A 22,287-nucleotide genomic window follows, 5' to 3' on the forward strand; every position below is an offset into this window, starting at 1 on the left:
AAGACAGCTTTAATGCATCTTTTAAGTTGACTGCTTCGGTCTTGAATTAAAAGACTCTCACGGATGTTATTTCTTAATTTTAAAACTCCAGACAATGAGCTCGACCTGAAGTATCAAACACTGGGTATTTAGTGCTATAAGCTTGATTTATTGGAATTGTTTATGAATGGTTCAATGCACACTGATTTTATGACTAATGTACTTAAATAAACGAAGTTTGAAGTTCACTGTTCTAGAACTGATGGGTTAATTTTAACAAATCAAATATACAGTAAGCCAAAAAATTAAGGTACCAGTTATGTTTACCCCCTGTGTATTCTAAACAAAGACATATATGTCATAATTGGAACCAGTAGCTAATAGCTGCATATTTTAGCTCGAATCTAAGACCTTATTCGTTGAATTTGTTCTAGAAATAAAGACACGATGATCCAAAACACCAAGGAAGGTGCCAATTTAAAAGTTGCAGTTTCCCCCATTGCATGCGCTATTGATTTGTACACAAAGCGTTCGTGAAGAAGGGAACTAGCGCCGTGCTTGCATTGATTAGCACGTTACAACTAGTCGCATGCTTTCATTGATTAGAACACAAAAGTGCAACTTTTGATTTCGTCTCTTCAATAGGTTTTAGATCACTGTTTCTTTATTCTCAACCAATTTTAACAAATAAGGTCTTGAATCAGTGCTAAAGAGTTCAGGTATTAGCTACTTGTTTTAATTTTGACATATTTGTCTTTATTTAGGATATACAGAGGTGAACATAACTGGTACCTTAATTTTTTGGCTTACTGTATATATGTGGCAGCTGCTTTTTATATATTTATCATGGAATAGCATACAAGATATTTATATAGCGCATCAAGTCTCTATGCGCTTTCCTGATCACACCATACATACAAAATTAAAACTCAATAAAGAATACACCTTATTGCAAAATGCATCAATTAGGCTACACCGCACCCCTCACAAAGAATAGAGAGCACCAAGTCAAGTGAAAGACGCATGGTTGCACAACATATTGATAAAATGTGACCGTCCACGGCGAATGAGCCGTAAATTCCTCCCCCGGTCAATTTTGTTTTATTTCGAAAGAAATAAACATCATAAACATAAAAATGGTATATAATTTGACTTCAAACGATATCCAGAAGCGGGTTTATGGTTTGTTAAACTTTGCTCCTTCAACAAAATTATAGCTTTTTACGTTTTTACATGTGTCTCTTTTTCCACATTGCTGGCAATATAATATCAAACAGTCATAATTGGCGGTCATTTCAAATCATCCCCAAGTCAACGAGGTTTAAGAAAGTTCTCTCATTGTTAATTGTTGGTTATGCATACCTGTACAAAATACAATGCCTGGTAACCCACCACTTGAACAGGATTTAGCAAAAGCAAACAAAGACCAGAGCTATTAAAAGTTCTATAGCCGGCCATCTAAGGTAGAAGCTTATTATCCACTTCAACAATAGGATTATTGATTAGTTTTTGACTATCAAAATAAGACGGATGTCGGGCCAGCTTAAGTTATCGATGAATACGACCTTCGTACACATTTTACACCGTAACACAGAATACAATTTAGGGAATTTACGGCTCGTTTGTGCTGCCGGGTCACAAATAAGCAATAATATATACACAACAATTGTTATACGCTATATATAAAGCAAGTTCATTTTAAACATAATTATTTTCAAATATTCAGCCTTCTTCACAAGATCCTATCAATGATATGATTGTATATACCTGGGTGCGTAGTACAATACAGCAAATAATCACACCTGATACACCCACTCACCCCTTACAGTTCTGGAAGTGTTTTCTTTAATGACGTCTCTAAAAAGGATTTGATTATATCGAATGGCTTACAACAATGTACTTATTGCACCTGTAAAAGCAATATAATTATAAGAATAACGCGTTATCTGTTCGTAAATTGTAAAAGAAATTACACCGGAAGTGATGTTGGTTATTGCAGGCACAGATTGTATATTTTTAACAAAACATTTTTTTTTGAATTTTCAAAAAATGTTTTTCAAATTTATCATGCCACCGTACAGTATATTTCGTACCCTTTTGAATTTCTAATATCAGATTTATATTAATATTCACTTTCTGATAACTATCGATAATTCAGTGCAGGGTAATGCGTTTCCTTTATTGCAACTTCATAACATGACCCAGTTCAGGACAAGTTTAGTATTGGCTTCTGATGGAAATATGTCAACGTGTGGAACGTCATAATCCAAAGCTTCCGTATTGCAATTACATCACATGTGCATGATCACCTGTAAAATAGTTGGTAACAAACGGAAACAGAAAACTGTATTTACCAATTAGTAAGGCTAATAAAGGAACAGATTGCTATGTAACAATCTCCTAATTTATTAAACCAAATTCAAACAAAGTAAACGCAGAGAACACATCATGAATATAATATATTGAAATACATTCCAGGGCAGCCATAAAGCAAATTACTTCCTTTCGCTAACATATTGAAGCAGGTGGCAGCGAAATATGTGGAAAACTGATAGCTTTGAAATTGTTTCCATGTTCTATATCCGAAGGCTATGTAAACTTAAGTATGAATGACGAGCCTACAATCTCGATTATGTTGAAATGTTATATAGAGCCTATTGTAACTCTTTAAAAGTTCTCGTAAACGACGGGGTAAGCGAGCCTATAAAGAAAGAATAGGAGTGTGTGAGTGAGAGGGAGATATAGTGAGAACGAGAGAAACAACATAATTACAATAACATGAGTGATTGTAAGCAGGTAAGAATGAATATTCTGTATATGAAAAGGGAAAAAATAATGTTCAGGATAAAATGATTTTGTACACATGTATGTATGATCACAAAACAACGGTTTCTTAAGATTATCATGTTTACATGTATTTGTATTCTGTTTTGTACATTTAGGAAATAAATTATATTTAAGATTGTTTTGATTTAAGGGGTGGGGTATGAACGTTTGGACAGTATTTATTGTGGGACATTAGAGCACATCAGACATATCAATTGTATTCTGAATACGAAGAATGTCCTTCTGATATCAAATAATTTTGATTTTTTGAAATTCGCAATGTAATACACATTTTATGGCAAATGATTAAAATTTGATATTTTTGATATTTAACAGTACTCGAAGTAAACTTTATAAATCTGATGATTTATACTTAAAGTGTATGTAGGTGGGATGAAAAGCCGACGATCAATTGAAAATTTTGACCTTTCGTATTGGAGATATGGACTTTTTTCCCAAAACACCAAAAAATCCATCTCTTCAATATGAAAGGTAACAATTTTCAATTGGTCGTCGGTTTTCCTCCCAGCTACATACACTTTAAGAATATGTCATTAGATTAACAATATTTACTTCGAGGAATGTTATATATCAAAAATGTGAAAAATATCAAATTTTAATAATTTGTCATAAAATTTGTATTATATCGTGAATTACAAAATATTAAAATTATTTGATATCAGAAAGACATTCTTCGTATTCAGAATGCAATTCGATATGTCTGATGTGCTCTCATGTCCCACAAAAAATACTGCCGAAACGCTCAAAACGCTCATCCCAGATCCCTTAATGTATTGTCATGTATGTAACTTGCAATTTCTTTGTTTGCCCTGAAAGGACTGAACGATCAAACAATTTGATATTGCAAGACTATAGGTGAACTATTGCAAACAAGTTGCAATCACGTTTCTGATAGAATAGGCACCAAACACGTCCATTGTGAAATTGTGTAGATTTCCAATATATTAACCTCATACAAACTTTGATTTTCCCCTTACAGAATGCAGAGCTGAAATATATTTTCCATCCGACACGTATAATTACACTCTAAACGAACATTCACAAGTCAACACAACAGTTGCAGAAGTGATGGCAGTCTTTAAAGATCACAACCAACAGGATTCCATTGACATAGTGTACTCCCTTGTAGAGGTAGAGCTTCAAGGCAATTGCGCTGCCGAGGCGTATTTCAATGGCTCACTGCAACAGTTGTTTATCATCGAGAATGATTTGAACGGCAAGGTTATTCTCAATGAACTGCTGCTTCCGTTTGATGATTACTTAGGTATGTATTGATTTTTTAAATGTAGGGTAGGTAAACAATTTCGTGTCAGGTCTTAAATTGAATATTGATGAGTTCGTACGAACTCGTGAACTGTAATGAAGTCTTAGCTAGACAATTTCAGCGAAAGCATGTTTCTTATGATAGAACTGCTCTAAGCCAATGCTGCATTGTCCGTTGTTGTTGTCGTTGTTGCTGCATTTCTCTGTGTTTGTTTGTTTGTTTGTTTGTTTGTTTGTTTGCTGTTTGCAAAATACTTTTAGAAAGAATGTCATATGACAAAACATTTTATTACAAGATGCACTTCCTTATACGTACAGACAGCAATAGAATTGAAATACAAGATACTTTCACCTCTGTATGTTCTTAACGAAGACTTCCTTCGGAGGAAGGGGCTTCCGTGCTCCCTCAGAAACAATGGATAGTAAACAATAAGGTATATTTGACATTTAACTTCAAAAACTGTCTCATGGAGTCAATAGGGGTCACATTTGATTCAGCAGAGTTCAAATATCAAAGTTACTCTGATTTTGTCATTAGTTTGTACTGTCTATAATGCTTTGTTATTAAAACCCGACAATAACGGTCAATCCCCATTGCATCCTATAGGACCTATCACCTAGATAACTGTGATAACGAAACATCCTAGATGGTGAGAACTTGTCCTTATTTGACTTCATTTTACTTGACGAATAATTTAAGACCATTTTTCATGAAATCGGAGCAGTTTAGTTTTTGACCCCTATGTGGCCAAAAAACCTGACCTGCCACAATTTAAACTTTTTTGCTTATATCTCAAGAACGATATGTCCCAGATAGGTCATATATAATTTTTCAGAAATATCGTTATGACCGGAGGAATACTTTGGTGTGGTTTTAACAAGATTGGAGCAATTTTGAAGTTTGAGCCAATCCAAAATAAAATAAATAAAGGTAATCCAAAATCCCAAGTAAAAGATACAAAGTTGCAGTTTGGTCCAATGGATGCCCTATTGATTTGCACACAAAGCGTTCTCAAATAAACATTTATAATAAAAGGAGAGAATATTGATTAGAACATTAACATGATTTCGTTCGTTCTAATGATTTCGATCACCTTTAATTCCCAACCAATTTCAACAAAGTAGAACTTAAATCAGAGCAGGTATTGGCTGTTAGTTTAAATTTTGACATAATATTTATCTTTGTTAGTATATTCACGGGCGAATACGCGGATTTAGGGTTTCTCTACCGGAAGTCAATTTGTTCCGAAATTCCTTCCCACAATGCATTAAGCGTTTTGCATAACAATAGATACAATTCGGTGGTTAATCAATATTCTGCGTATTAACAGATATCTTCATTCTTTTGTGGTTTGTATATCAGATATCGCAAAGTCTTTTATGACGCATTTCTCGAAGTATTTTATTTTCGTCAGTACAAGTTACATAGGCATTTTAACATATTGGGTACTCTCGTAAACAGGTTGGCTGCACGAGATGCTTATTAAATTAACCGTTCATGATCGCATTATGTCTGCGATGTGACATTGTGAGCGGGACATCTGGCTTGATGCTTTGTTTGATAAGTCGGGTTTATCATCATATATGTGACTGGACGCGGCGAATCAGCCTTAAAGTCGGCCCGGTCAATTTTGTTTTATTTCGTGTTTAGAAAATATATACCATAAGCTTTAAAATGGTATATCATTTGACTTCAAACGATATCCAAAAGCGGGGTTATGATTTGTTGAACTCTGTTCCTTCGACAAAATTGTATTTTTTATCGGTTCTACATGTGTCTCTTTTTCTACATTTCTGGTAATAAATATCCAACAGTCATAATTGGCGGTCATTTCAAATAATACCCAAGTCAACGATGTTCAGAAATATCCTCTCATTGTTCATTGTTGATTATACATACCTAGATAAAATACAATGCTTTGTTATCTACCACTTGAACAGGATTTAGCCAAAGCAAACAAAGACAAGAACTATTCTATAGAAATAGGTAGAAGCTTATTATCCTCTTCAGCAGTAGTATTATTGATTGATTTAAACAGCGTTTGATAAGATACTTGTCGCAACGAATTGATACACCTATGAATACGACCTTCACATACATTTTACACTTTAACTCAGAATACAATTTGCCGAGTTTACGGCTGATTCGCCGCGTCCACTCACATATGTCCTTCACAAGCTCTTTGAAATTGTCCATCAATGTCACTTCGGTGCTCAATGCGATTTTCACGTCATTAGATTATTGAACAAATATTCAATATTGATGCCAGATCAGAAGGTTCAAAACCGTTATATATATGTTCAGAGTGTCTTTAATGTTAGAATTAAGCCCACATAGCCAAAATATATTAGAAGTAGACATAAACCATTCAAATAAAGGAAGTTCGTACTTATAAGTAACCCATTCTACACCAAAACCTGATCGTGTTATGAAAATATGAGTGATAAGGTCGTGTGCAGAATCTTGTTAGTTCCAGTTTGATACCAAATTTGCTACCAAACACTCTAATTTGACAAAGATTGATGCCAGTTTATGACATTTGGTGCACTTTCAAAAAATTGGCTCAGTAGGTCTAGAGTTAAGGTTATTTTCGCATTTTGATGTTGTAGTTGCCTCATTGTAAGGTACATGTATACTTATAATGATTCGATCAACATAATATGCTACATGGTTTCATAAAATCTAGCGCTAAAATTACGATTTTGCTTTCAGCACCTTAAATCATTCATTTACGTCCCATGCAAGTATCATTTCGGTAAATCGTAAAAATCGCCAACATGAGTGCAGAAAGGCTCACACACTTAAGGGATGGGGTATGAACGTTTGGGAAGTATTTATTGTGGGACATCAGAGCACATCAGACATATCGAATTGCATTCTGAATACGAAGAATGTCCTTCTGATATCAAATAATTTTGATTTTTTGAAATTCGCAACGTAATACACATTTTATGACAAATGATTAAAAATTGATATTGTTGATATTTAACAGTACTCGAAGTAAACTTTATAAATCTGATGATATGTATTTAAGTGTATGGAGGTGGGATGAAAAGCCGACGATCAATTGAAAATGTTGACCTTTCGTATTGAGGATATGGATTTTTTCCCCAAAACACCAAAAACATTAGGTCTTTTGGGGGGGGGGGGGAAATCCTTATCTTCAATATGAAAGGTCAAAATTTTCATTTGATCGTCGGCTTTTCATCCCACCTCACACACAAAAATAACTTGTCATAAAATTTGAATTATATCGTGAATAAGGTAAATAAGAATTTTCAGAAGGGGATCTGTGCCAAACATCTCCTTAATGAATAGTAACAAAAAATAGCGAAATAATAATAATACAAAACAGGTTTCATATTCCTTGTATTTACCCAAAAGTTTGTAATTATTCAAATATAAATGTATTTGTTTGTTCGTCAACAGAATGTTCATTTAATCTTCTCATCAGCGCTGAAGAAGTAACACCTGTCCATGCCGAAACATATACATCGGTTACCAAAAAAGATGCAGAGGACATAATCTCCAGTTCATCTTCCTTGACAACCGCATCGACCAATAAAAGCAATGGTGTGGAAACTGTCGTACAACTCTGGGTATCTCAGGGTACTTATGCTTGCCTTGCCAAACCATACATACGTTTACAGATTTTTGAGACCACTCCACCTGGAGTTGTTTATATCCTCAATCCTGGAGTATCACGTGGTTCATCAAGTACCGGATATACCTACGACTATATGCTCAAAGAAGGAGGTACGTCAAGACTTAATTTCAATTATAGAAGCAGCGTTTTTGAACTGATGCGAGCAGTAATTGTGAATACACGCGAGTATTCATCTTGTATTTGGTAATCAAAATGCTCTTGACAGGAAAAATAGTTCGTGCGTATATCCAAAAGCTAGTTCGTGCGTTTATGCAAAAGCACACGTCAATCTATTTTTAATGTTTTTGTTTATGTAGTTGTTTTGTGCATACAACAACAAATTGTCATTGTTTTTATAACCAGAACAGATCCGAACACGTTACAAAAGGTACTTACCCCCTTCATTACGAAATAATAACTCAAAATCTTCCATCAAAACTTGAAAACGTAAAACGAAACCAAGTTTTGTTCTGCATCTTTTTCTTTCAAAAATGACCATGGCAAAAAATTTAGCGCTTTCGAGGTATCAAAAGTTGCATAGCAATGCTTGGTTTCTTGTTGCTATTTCAATTTTCAATTTGGAGGGAAATATTTTGAGTTATTATCGCACATGTCGGGGAGCAAGTACTTCCTGTGATGTGTTTATTATATAATATGACTCGTAACAGTCACAGTCGACAGTAAAATGGGATTTCTCTTCTTTATGCATTTCTATTGCCGACAGATGATAGACAAGGTCACGTCATATTTGATAGCAATACAACACAACTTAAACTGGTGAAAGCAAGTATACCACCGGGAACTTTTTATATATCTGTCCTATGCTCATCACATTCGCCTACTTATGCAAATAATGCTTCAGAAATATTGAATATATCCGTGACAATAGTAGTTAAAACCGGGGAGCTCCTGACTCCAATTCTAGCAGAAACACAAGCCTTAATAGTGACCGATAAACGAATCATGGTAAGTATTCCTTTGACTCGTGGTTCTTAAGCAGTCCAGTACAATGATTTTATAAAGTCGATAATATATTATCGACTTACATCACATGGGCGCAGCCATTTGCAGTTGGCGCCAGGTTGTCTGGCACGTGGCTTGAAGCTCTGCGGATGGTCTTCCTGTAGTTTTCAATGCTTAGAAAATTGTATTTTGTGCTAATTTAAAACAATATTAAAGAAAATTCTCTCGATAACTGTCTAAATCTCTTGACAAAGATTTTACAAATATTGTTTTTGCATTGTATGTGAAATTAAGAATCGCCCAGTGCTCAGAATCATTGCCGTAAGCGGTTTATCAAAAAGCCATGATTCATTTTCAAATGTCTCCTATTCATTTGTGTGTGCAGCTGAAAATCATCTAGCCATCTGGCAATGGGTGGTCTGCTAATGGCTGCCTCCCTGAGCTCTACTCGATAATATATTATCGACTATATAAAATCATTGTACATGACTGTTAAGGGTGTACAGTTGGATTTCGGTGTGGGAGCGTGGACGTTTTTTACACACAAACAATGCGTACGTGAGATGCATAAAAGTTTACTTTTAAAAACAACTGTCGCGTGGTGGGAAAAGAGTTCCTTGAGGTAAACATGATACTACCCAGCAAACACAAAACGTTTTCGACATCATTCACAAAAGGTTAGAAATGGTTGTCAGAGTTATATAAAGGGTATATAAAGCGTATAAAACGTTTTCATAACATTCAAAAACATTTTATGATAACTTATGACAAAGTATTTGGTAAAACAACTTGCAAACAACTTTTACAATAACATTTTTTTTTAAATAACGAATATTTGTGTATATTTTTGCAGTGTGTTTTCATACAAAACGTTTTCATGACCTTTATATAACCTGACATTTAATGTTATTAAAACGTTTTAACCAAAACCAAAAACCCAAAATATATCATTGTATAAAACGTTTTAAAACGTTTTGTGTTTGCTGGGTAGATAATAATATTAAGACAAAAAAACCGGCCGACTAAAAACGTCCATGCCACCTTGAAATGTAAAGGTGCGCCCTTGACATATTGAAAATGTCTTAGATATGAACTGTCATTATTGTCAATGTGGTAGTTGGCAGAAAAAAATGTTTCATTCGAATATATTACACGATTTGCATGGTGAGGAAAGAAAAAACACAAACGCATGGCGATTACATTGATAATAATTCTCTTTTTCGGACGACGCTTCATATCATTTGTTCCAACTCTTCAGTTACCTTTCTTGCGCTTATTTATCTATCGAAATTTAGATACAGATATTAGCATGGCAGGCGTTACATCCCGTTAAATACTGTTACAATGTAAAGACTGCACAAAAAGTAACGCAGCTGTTATACATTCAAATACATGTAGGTAATTTATATACTGTCAGTGTATACAAATCTCAGATTCATGTAAAATGTCTAATTTTGTCATAAACGGTTTTCGGTTGAACCACAGGCAGGCTATGTTAGCACATCTATGATAATGGCAAAAGTACCAAAATCTGTTTTTGATGATTTTTACAATCGTGCGGATGAGTTAATCACTGAATGAGCCTTCAAATCAGCCCACATTACACACAAATACGTAATTCAAACACAAGCATATTATTGTTAAAGGAAAGAAATCTAGCAAAACATATATTTGAACATGTTGACATAGAGCTATGTTTGTTAACGATAAATTTCCTTTTTTTTATCACTTTATAGGGAACAAGACTATTACGAATAACGCCGCCAAAACAGTTAGTTAGTGCATGGAAAACCGCCGATATACGTTTAGCTTCGATTGACGACAGTGAATTTTATTCAGCGACCAATGCTTATCCTCCATATGTCCTCGCCAAATTTAATAAAGATGATCATCCCAATTTGTTTAATATAAAAATTGGTAAGAACCGTTATTTCAGTTATTGTATATGTGATACAATCTAATTTAATCAGACCAAATGTGTACAAGTTCACATCATGGAGCAAAAAAAAAATTGCATTAGAAAGTTTGTATTGTAAAATAGCCCGGTCAAATTCTGAAATCACCCACCACTAATTGCAGCATCCAAATTTGGTCAAATCTTGTTAAAAACCATACCACTGTTTCGCATTATAATGATTCAGAAAAAGTATAGTTTGACCTATCTCCGATGTACATTTCTTGAGTTATCAGGGAAAAGGTCCAATGTCAAAATATGTATTCCACAAGGGAAAAAAATTTAAATTTTCTCTGATTTTGATCAAAACGGTCTCAGCTTACTTTGCTTGCAAAAACCTTTAAAAAAAGAAAGAATGCCTTGGTAGCATGGCAAAATTGGTCAAAACCCTTTGAGCCCTGTTAAACTTGACCTATTTTGTGATTCTACTAATGTAACAAAATATCCAAAATAATGCCACCAATGTTTATTTTCCCCCTTTTAAGGGCCTATGATATATATTTTTTTTTTTTGCTTTTTACGGGCCCACTACGGTCTCTTTTCTTTGTCTTAACGGGTCCATTATAAGGTCTGTTTTCTTTGCTATTTTACGGCCCATAAAAAGCAAGCAAAAGTAGTGGGCCCGTAAACAACAAAGAAATGAGACGTAATTTTTTTTCAATACAAGATAGCCTTTGACCCACACTTTCTAATAAATGTTTCACTTTAATTATGTTACTGTTTGTTTTTGCCAAAATGATCATATTCGATATAATGAAGACTTCAATAAATCAGTGGAGTGCAGCCTAATCCTGAGAACACAAAGTGCTAATTTTCCCACGCTTCGCGCATTTGTCTATTTCAATGGTTCATACTTGATAGAGAGAAACTTAATCTGGGAGTAAAATACCACTTTCAAATTCCAAATTTGTTCGCGCTTCGTGCGCATTTGTCTCCTTCAATGTTTAGATGTGTGATTGACAGCTGAACACGCTATTTTCGCTCCGCTTCAACATGTGTTCAAGGATTTAACACCACTGCTACACCCCCTCCACACACACCCCCACACACTTATGAAGTCCTGTACCGTCATCGCTGATCAAAGGGGCCGTGCGTTTACTTTGGCCCCGGGCCCGTAATGTCTCTCGGCGGCACTGCTAAAAGAATGTTTGAAATCCTAACCACTTGAGCGGTATTGTATAGTGTAAAACTAACATCACAGCTGCATTTAGAATTGTTTTAGCTGAAAATCAATTGTGCCTATACTTTTGTACATAGCCAGAATTTCCCTATTTTGCATAGGCGCTCTCACATTACGACGTTATATACTGCGCCAATAAAGTATCCTTACACTGGGAAAAATAATCACAATTTCCAAACTGAACAATATTGGGGTAAATATGTTTTTTAATAGATACAATAGCTAAACATGCACATTATGACACTACATTGAATCCAATGTGACTTAAAGAAGCTAACTTACAAGCATTTGATTAGACGCAGGCCCAGTTTTAAAAGTGACAAACTGGCCTATTCAAAACTCCTCAGACTAGACATCTGGTTTGAGAGTGGTGAATGGCTAATATATGCGTTTGGCTTTAATTTAAAACAAAAGGAACAACAGAAAACTGAAACAAAACAACTGGGAAATAAATGAAAGTTATGAATAGTACAGAGAAGTAAAAACTGAAATAAAAGCTGCTTTAAATAACGCTTCATTGAATTACTGTGTTGTCTCATTGTTTCGCTTGTTGGGAATCTTTTTGCGCCTTGTAGTCCAGTTTGCCACTTTTAAAACTGCATTTTCGTCTATTCAATTGCTTGTAACTTTACTTATTGAGATCACATTGGATTCAATGTGGTGTCATAATGTGCAGAATGAGATACATCTATTAAAAAACAAATTTACCCCAATATTGTTCAGTTTTGAAATTGTGATTATTTTTCTAAGTGTAAGGATACTTTATTGGCGCAGTATAGTAATTGTATGTGGGAATGTTTTCACTAGATAGATGTACCCATAACTATACATTGGTACCAAATATAGCGGTATATGATCTGAATAATAATTGGAAGTTAGTGGGGGGGGGGGCAACCCCCCTCTCAGTCCTAATCCATAATTCTGAACTTGAATCGATGTTGCAATAATATCATGTATATGATGCAGGTAAAATACTTTCTAATTATTCTTTGCTTTATATATATCATCGCAGATTTAAGGCTTAGAGAAAACTTGATGTACAGTATGGAAACTGTGCACAATATTGCTATTACAATTTGGAATAATGTTAGTGAGGACGGCGAGGCAGGTTCAATCCGTATACCAGCAAGGACTAGTGTAACATATCCGATTGAAATCACGATCAAATCTGTGGAATTTAAATTTGAACATGACCATGTGACGGTGGAAGTGTTTCGCAACGCAACCTACGGGAGTCGTGTAAGTTTGAATTTTTTCTCAGTTGTTAACGTGTATTAATTTAAATTCATCAAAGGATCCCGTTACAACATTTATTGGTTTTTTTTAAACATCATGACACGCAGATAATAGATGCTTAGCGAGACCCCGGTCTTTTTAAGTCTACCCATTGTTGCGTATCAGTCAACCTTCAAAGCAATATAATTCCCTATAATTTATAATACTCAATTATCAAAGAAAATAATTTGAGATAAAATTAGATTTGTACAGAATGGGGAAGTATACATTTTAAGATGAAGACTTTTAAATAGAGAAGTTTAACGTGTTAATTACTTAGATGGCGGATACCTTCAAAACACGCCTAAGATAACACGCCTAACCTTAGACGTCTAAAATGCAATCTTAGACGTCTAAAATGCATTCTTAGGCGTCTTAGATGCAATCTTAGGCGTCTTAGATGTAATCTTAGGCGTCTAAGAATTCCGCGGTAGACTTAAACCAACGAATCACAGGACCAGAAATCCCAAACAACCAATCATCTTAGGCGTATTCAATTATTGACCAATGAAATCTTAGACGCCTAAGATTTTACACGCCTAAAAATTCTTACACGTCTAAGATTGATATTTTAGTGATGGACGGTATCACCAATGTGATAGCTCGCAAAAGCACCTTGGAAGACTACCAGCAGATCGTATTACAGATACCATGCGCAGTGATCGACCGGGATAATCGCAGTACCACCAGTCCGGTCCGACTGCTTGATCAGGAAGTACTGCCGAATCAGGCAGCCTGTTGCCGAGTCAGGCAACACAGGCTTTGGTAACCCTTCCGAATTTGACAGACTAAGGACTAAATTGGTCATGGTGATTTTATAAAAGATCAGTGGAAATTTTACTTTGACACACATGAGCTACATGTAAGTTGACAATTTTTTACCTGGCGAAAAAAATTCCACCGGGAGGAAAATAATTTAAATAACAAAACAATTTCTAACGTTTTTTTTTTTTAAATTTGATTTAAATATGCAAATTAACTTTATTTTAACTAAAACTGATGAAAAAATACTACTAATTGGACAGCCATTGATAATTTTATATATTTTACCTACTTCTTTACTCTAAACCAAGAAATAACGTATATTAAAAGATGCTCTATTTGAAATAGAGCATTGCATTGTGGGATACCAAGCTGCCTGACTCGGCAACATACTGCCTGATTCGGCAGTACTTCCTGTTCAGGCAGTCGGACCGGACTGACCACGGGATAATCAGTTCCGTCATCTCTGGTTCAGTTCAATTTATTTATAGGAATAAGTTTCGAATAGAAGTGCCATTATAATCCGGCAGAATGGCAAATCGCCGCCCCATTTTGTACCAGGTTATAGAGCACGACCAACACAGCCTTTAACACCATCTACAGGATCTTTAACATGTGGTTGGTTACGCTTTTTAGTTAACTGTTTGTCAATTCTATTTTAAACAACATGGTTATAGGTTAAAACTTGCTGATTAAAATGTAACTTTTGTTGGTTAAACTTTAACCTGTGGTTGGTTAAAACTTTGGGTTTGTTTGTTAAACTTTAACATGTGGATGGTTAAAACTTTAATTCTGCTTTATTAATGCAGGGTTGTTTGAAAGGTTGGTTAATACGTTGCGGATCCATAACAGAAAATATATAAACGAAGTAGTGCTGTAATAGGGACATAGACTTTGCTTAAATTCTGCTTTATTAACACTGGATTGTTTAAAACATAATATTGTTAACACGTTGCGGATCCATAACAGAAAATACATAAACGAAGTACGTGCCTTAATAGGAACATAACTAGTCGTGTCTACTCAACATTTTTTCCATTCCGTTTTTATATTACAGATTGCCATGCACCGAGTTCCACCTTACGTCACTACTGGCAGAGATGTCTCATATTACTTAAACTCAACGTCGGATAACGCAACAGCCGGTGGTATCCAACTAAACATGGAATCGGGAATATTGTTTGTAGACAATGTTACCGCACTAAGATTCAATCCATACAAAAGTGTTCTGCTGACAATGTATGCCACAGATTGGACTGACTCAATGGCAGAAGTATCAGCAATGTCAACGATAGAGATTGTTCTATTGGAAGCAGGTAAACATACTTTCTACTAACTGTATACCACGACGGGAAGCATTTTGCTTAACCTAGTGCCATCAGAACACAACCGTGTCTCCACACGAAGCGATCGTTTAAACAAAAACAAACAAATTAATGCATTTGAGATAAACTTGGCTCAAAAAGAAACTTATAATTTTTCAGAAGGTCATATTAAAATCCTGTCGTAAAAAATGAAACAAAATTACACACAGGATTACTTCAATACTCTACTCTAAACAAATATCAGTGACCCAGCAGTTGTCCAACTGAAACAACAGCAACAACGAACTGACACGGAAGAGCTCCCTGGACCATATTCACATGCAAATAATTGGCATCCAGCAAAACAAATCTGTGAGAATACGTAGAAGATCGTTACATGGGGGATAATTTCTAAAGAGTATGTGGAATGGTGATGGTGTGGAACGGGCTGCTTCTGCTTTTAACACACTTTCTTTAAGAAAAAGGTCTTGTTCCACACTATTCCACTTACTTACAGATTTCTTGCGTTGGGTGCCAATTATTGGGCTGTGAATGTGGTCCAGGAAGCTGTTCCGTGTCAGTGCATTTTGCTGTTGTGTCAGTTGGACAACTGTTTGGTTACTGACCAGTGTTTAGAGTAGAGTATTGATATAAACGATATCCAGAAGCGGGATTATGGTTTGTTGAAATCTGCTCCTTCAACAAAATGTTAACTTTTTTCGGTTGTACGTGTGTCTCTGTTTCCACATTTCTGGTAATAAAGACATAATTGGCGCCGTCATTTCAAATCATCCCCAAGTCAACGAGGTTCAGGAATGTCCTCTCATTGTTATTGTTGGTTATACATACATAAACAAAATACAATGCAATTGTAACCCACCACTTGAACAGGGTTTAGCCAAAGCAAACAAAGACTAGAGCTATTTAATGATTAGATAATTATCCTCTTCAGCAATAGGATTATTGATTGGTTTAAACGCTATCAAATGAGAAACATGTTGCCCTTAATTGAGACACTTATACGACTTGCACACAAAGTTTTGCACCTTATCTCAGAATACAATTTGCCGAGTTTACGGCTCATTCGTAGTGTCCACTCACATATGACCTTGTGAAAAATTATATGTTTCTTTTTGAGCGCACGTTATACTTTTTAACCACTTTTATATTAAAGATATAGATTTTTCCCTGTCAGCGTGTTATCCCAGCTACATACACTTAAAGTACATATCATTAGATTTATACAATTTACTTCGAGGACTGTTAAATTTCAAAAATATAATTTTTAATCATTTGCCATAAAATGTGTATTATATCGCGAACTAAATCATCAAACTTATCTGATATCAGAAGGACAATCCTCGTTTTAAAAATTTAATTTGATATGTCTGATGTGCTCTCAGGTCCCACAAAAAATACGTGAAAACGTCGCTATCTGAGCCCTTAAATGCAAACAATACCGCCATTTCAAAGTACGATATATGTTTGTTTTCATCTTATTCTTTTGTATCTTAACAGCTTTCTCAGAATGCGTAAGTGGTAAGTATATAGCGTTATTCATTGTAACATTAGGATTTTGACGCCCATGAAACGGGACATATTTTAGATATGAAACAAAATAGGTAAGAATTTAATATGGATTCATTTAAGGGGGTATAATACCCTGATTTTCATCTGTACCCCTCTTCTTTCTTTTTTGTGTGCACATTTATGAAGTACATAAATATGTTCATCACCTCATGTCCGGAACTTATAAAATCTCTACATACAAAGTGCTTTTAAACCATTTTAGTAAATGATTTAGCCCTATATATTGTTTGATTACTGTATCCTAGTAACTCAGATGTGTGTTTCATAACAAACCATAATTTATTCTATTCAACATGTTCAAGTGGAGTATATGAATAGAAAACATTTAATCATTTGTTATACTATCTATAGAAATGTACTCAATGATGCATGCTAAATAACACTGAATAAAATACATAAGTTCTTCCACATGTGGATGCATAGCCAATTTAATACTACAAATGTATGTATCTTCTATAATGTGTTGTTAGGAAAAGAGATTTAAAAAGACTATCAGGTCATCATAGGTCAGGTTATAGGTCACTTGGTTCAGGTCAAATTTAGGCATCCATTTTGAATACATGTGATAGTCTGTGATATCATAATGAGGCATCAATTTTGATATTTTGTCTGTTTCTGGATATATAATGGAAATGTGTGAGGTGGATATACTTAAATACCTTGGGATGTAAATGGTGAGTATAATTTAGATGGATTGGACAAATAAATATAAAATAGTTACCAAAATCACAAAAGTGAAGCTTACGGAAAACTACCTAATATGTTGGTATAGGTGACAAGAAATAAAATCTTTCTCAACATTCTGCATGCAGTTTGGTTGTGGTAACCTGTTACCAATGGCATAAATAAGTTCGCAAGTTAAAAATACAAAACATAGCTCAACATTGAAAATAGAGGCATTTTAACCAGTTCGTTTTTTGAAGTTCATGAAGTCATAAAAGAAATCAGGAACCACTTATTCCCATTTTACATATCAACATTATTTCCCTAATGTGTTATCAAAATTTTGACGAAATCCGTTGATAGTAAGCTTTTCAAAATGAAGTGAATTTAAAACATCAGTGATGTTCCACGTTTTGGCTTCTACCTTTAGAAGCATATAAGCTACATTGATACCGATGCTACCAATAGAACGAGAAGATTTGACACTTCATTTTGCATACCACTTTGTCCATTTTTTCTCATTTCTTCACAAAATGCAAAAAAAAAAATGCAAAAAAAAATGCAATGGGTGTTGTACCCCCTTAACCAGTCAGGAAGTAAACATTGTAAGTGATTAAATACAAAATTACACGTGATTCTGAATTATTATTATTATTATATATTCGTCGCGATAAATAAATTTACATTTAACCTTGAGAATTAAAACTTCCCATGGGAAATTAAAGGCCATGTTAAAACTTAATATTTGGAAATTTTATGGTGGTGGTGGTGTGTGTGTGGGGGGGGCTCCCAATATTTTACAGTATATGAATATGCATTGGTTTAAATTAATTTGAATTCAAACTAAACATACTCGTATAAGGCGTTTTGTTGTTGAACGATAACTTGAACATTGGAAGTCTAGAAACAGGTGCTCAAATTTACAATTTAAAGATGAAATCATATATAGGAAAAGGTTCCTGCACAACAACAAGTTAAGTTTAAAAAAACCAAGACACATGAAGAACTTAGGTGAAAAAGCAAACAGCTGATGGTAAAGTTATTATGTCGCACATTCAAATCAATTGTTCTGTTTCATATTTACTTTGCAGAATTCTGTTCAAAGTTTCAAACAGAAAATACATGCACAAGTTTTTGTGGAATTGGTTCGTCAAATGGATGGTGTAAATGGCGGCATGAAACTAGAACAAGAAAGGGAGATTTATATGGAACATGTTCACCTGATTTCAATACTTGCCCTGATGGAACGTGTGACGAAGTCGAGAAAAACAATCCCAGCATATGTCCACAAGACTGCACAAGTAGGCTCAATATTTTCATGATTTTGCTCATCCCATGAGCTTGTATTACTGTTTATAAACTGGATCTATTTTGGAAAACTCACGATCCTAGCGGTAAGTTTGCGTAAAAGTTGGTAACTAGCTTATTTTTGTTAATTTGGGTATGCTGAACTCGAATCTGTTGTCTGCCACGCAATATTTTGAGACCGTGACCCACAAAAAGACCGCCAAATGATCCAATACGATCGCATAGGAAGCAAACATTTATTGTATTCCAATAGCCCTTTCAAGCATGTCAAATTATGCGCGCGTCTGGCCCCAGGGATCCCAGAAATGTAATGTAGCGTGTACAACCTATCGTTAAGAAGTTATGGGCCACGAAAGGTCACATGTCGATTTGCTTATTGTGTATGGGTCGAAAGTCAAAGTTGATCAAGTTTTCGTAAAAGTTGTGGCATATTGTTTGCCTAGTTAAGGGGTTTCAGAAAAAAAGAATAGTTTGCACTATCTGTAATGTCTAGTTAGCATGTTATGCAACAAAGAGTCCAAAATATGTAGGATTTCATAAGATTCAATGGAATTTGTATTTGTTTATCATCTATCCCTGTATTGACCTTGGACATGCTAAGCATCTTAACTTGGTAATTAGGCCTATATGTCCTACGCGCAAATTTGTTTGTGATCCTTCGATCCAGACGAATAATTTGACATGTTTGTAAGTGAATTCGGAGCATTTTAAATGTTGCCCCCTATATGAACATGTAGAGGGTGGGGGTCATTTTATATAAATATTTGAATTCAGCATATATCAGCATGTATATACCCGAATTGAACAAAATAATTTGGTTGCCAACTTTGACGCCAACTTGCCGCTAGATGCTTAAATAAGCACATATTTCCAAAATAGAACCAGTATATTAATCTATTTCTGAAACTTATACAACTCCCCAGCAAACACAAAAACGTTTTAAAAACGTTATAAATAAGTTATATTTTGGCTTTTGGTTTAGGTAAAAACGTTTTAATAACATTTAAATGTCGGGTTATATAAAGTCATGAAATCGTTTTAAAACGTTTTATATGAAAACACACTACAACAATATTTTTTTAATGTTTTTAAAAATGTTATTTTAAATTATTTTCGCAAACGTTTTTTGCCAAATATTTTGTCAACATTTTTGTTACGAGTCGTACTTGACTCAAGGCCAAAATCACCTTTTACCCGAACTCACACGAATGCACAACACAAATACACTGTTTATTTAAGCTAACAAAATCTAAGCCTTTAATTGAAAATAGAGTATGATTGGTACGTATATAATAACAATATCGCATATACAATAAAATCACACAATGACAGTTTTACTCTATGACTACTTAACCAGCTGTCTTCTTGTTGGTGATCCTAGAGTTCTTGCAATGTTCTGGACGACTGATGTAATATATCCTTATTCGCTTGTCCTGCGAAGTCCAGTGTACACTTGCGCTTATAAATCCTTGCGTATAAAATCCTCATACGAAAATGATGATGCTTTCTCCAATCTCCTTTGCGCTGTTATCTCCACAAATATATCTCCTTGCGCTGCTTTCTCCTCAAATATATCTCCTTGCGCTGCTTTCTCCAAAATGGTGTTTCTTTCACCAATCACTCTTTTTTTTTTTTTTTGGTTTCTTTAACACAGCTCCACTGTTTCTTGACAGATGCGTGGCCTTCACAAACTCAGCAAACTCCAGCAATTTGACAGAAGAACTTTTAATCCTTTGATGAGGAAGAGCACTTTTGTGTGCTCGCTGTCTTCTTCGTTGCTGTATTAAAATTAGCTCAATTATTGGCTATATAAACTGGTTAAAATGTACTTCTTTTTTGTAGCACGAAGACCATCACACACATGTGGAGTTTTCAATCTCACATGACATTCTGTCAAGTCCCAACAAAAGCCTCCAGCTTTTTATATCAGTACTCATGCAAAAAATCCCATCATCTATTAATAAACCATTACTTCAATCACATTTTCACAACATTGCTGCAATCTTGGGATTTCCCAATATTAATTATACACATTCACCTTTCACATTACATCACTTCCTGGGGGGTTTTCCTGATGGTGCAATAATGAACTAGGGCTTTCCAAGTTCCAAACATAGCTCTGACTTTGTTTACAATAATTTGGGGAATTCCAAAACGACTTTCCACACCATTATCTTGCACGTACAAGGGGTTTCCCATCTCATGAAATACTTTCAGCTTGTAAACAAAGTTAAATAATTAAATTAAATCAAATTACTCAGGGCACATCACACCTCCCCTTAAAAGAAGAAAGTTCGAATGTAATGAAAACTTTCTTAAATGTTTTCTTCTTTTACATCAACTTCAACATTTTATCAACTTTGAGTATTTAACTCATCATACACAGTGACTACTTGTCACACACAACTTCCCTTTTAAAGGAAATTTTGTTTGTCAGGTTTTATGCAATTCTGGACAGGGCATCAGCCATTACATTGTCTTTTCCCTTAATATGTTTGATGTCCAGATTGTACTCTTGCAAGGTCAAACTCCACCTCACCAGTCTTTGGTTTTTGTTCTTCATCCTGTTGATGAAGGTGAGGGGATTGTGATCTGTGAAAACAAGCACAGGGTATACTGTGGTACCCAAATACACATCAAAATGTAGCAATGCTAATAGCAATGCTAAACACTCCTTCTCAATTGTGGAGTAATTTCTCTGGTGCTTGTTGAATTTCCTTGAAAAGTAACAAATGGGGTGATCTATTTGATCTTCACCCTCTTGCATCACAACACCTCCACAGCCTATGTCACTGGCATCCACAGTCATCTTGAACTGCTTCTGAAAATCAGGTGCAGTAAGCACTGGTGAACTCATGAGTATTGATTTGACTTTGTGAAAAGCATTTTCACACTTGTTCTGACCAAATGAATTTTGCATCTTTCTTCAACAAATCAGTCAAAGGACTTGCTATCTCTGAAAAGTTTGGACAGAACTTTCTATAATAGCCAACCATTCCTAGAAATCTCATGAGTGCCTTCTTGTTTACAGGTGTGGGGTATTGCTCAATTGCTTCAACTTTGGCTTTGATAGGTTTCACCTGACCTTGACCTACAACATATCCCAAGTATGTGACTGTGGCATGGCAAAACTCACTTTTACCAGGTTGACTGTCAATTGTACTTCTGACAGCTTCTTAAACAATTGATGGAGTTGTTCCATGTGTTGTTCCCAAGTTTGACTGTAAACAATCAAATCATCTACATACGCTTCACATCCCTCTATGTCTGCCACAATTTGGTTCACCATTCTCTGAAATGTTGCTGGGGCGTTTTTCAACCCGAATGGCATAACTTTGTATTGGTAAAGACCAAATGGTGTACAAAAAGCAGAAATCTCTTTGGCACGGTCTGTGAGTGGAACCTGCCAGTACCCTTTCAATAGATCAAATTTGCTAACAAATTTTGCATTCCCAATTTTGTCTATGCAATCATCAATTCTTGGAATTGGGTACGAGTCTGTCTTTGAATGTACATTTGCAGCTCTCATGTCTGCGACCAATCGGTATGAAC

General features: G+C 35.0%; 1 protein-coding gene across 1 annotated transcript in view; it reads left to right on the forward strand.

The window, feature by feature from the left end:
* Window positions 1-22,287, forward strand: part of LOC140171842 (uncharacterized) — a 327,519-nt gene that overhangs the window by 279,880 nt on the left and 25,352 nt on the right. Inside the window, exons 2-9 of the mRNA XM_072195172.1 lie at window positions 3,806-4,090; window positions 7,520-7,846; window positions 8,461-8,702; window positions 10,436-10,616; window positions 12,846-13,072; window positions 14,928-15,186; window positions 16,693-16,713; window positions 18,519-18,728. Coding sequence (XP_072051273.1) covers window positions 3,806-4,090; window positions 7,520-7,846; window positions 8,461-8,702; window positions 10,436-10,616; window positions 12,846-13,072; window positions 14,928-15,186; window positions 16,693-16,713; window positions 18,519-18,728 — 1,752 coding nt within the window. The remainder of the gene's footprint in view (window positions 1-3,805; window positions 4,091-7,519; window positions 7,847-8,460; window positions 8,703-10,435; window positions 10,617-12,845; window positions 13,073-14,927; window positions 15,187-16,692; window positions 16,714-18,518; window positions 18,729-22,287) is intronic.

Source organism: Amphiura filiformis, chromosome 15 (assembly GCF_039555335.1).
Source record: "Amphiura filiformis chromosome 15, Afil_fr2py, whole genome shotgun sequence".
NCBI classification, from domain to species: domain Eukaryota; kingdom Metazoa; phylum Echinodermata; class Ophiuroidea; order Amphilepidida; family Amphiuridae; genus Amphiura; species Amphiura filiformis.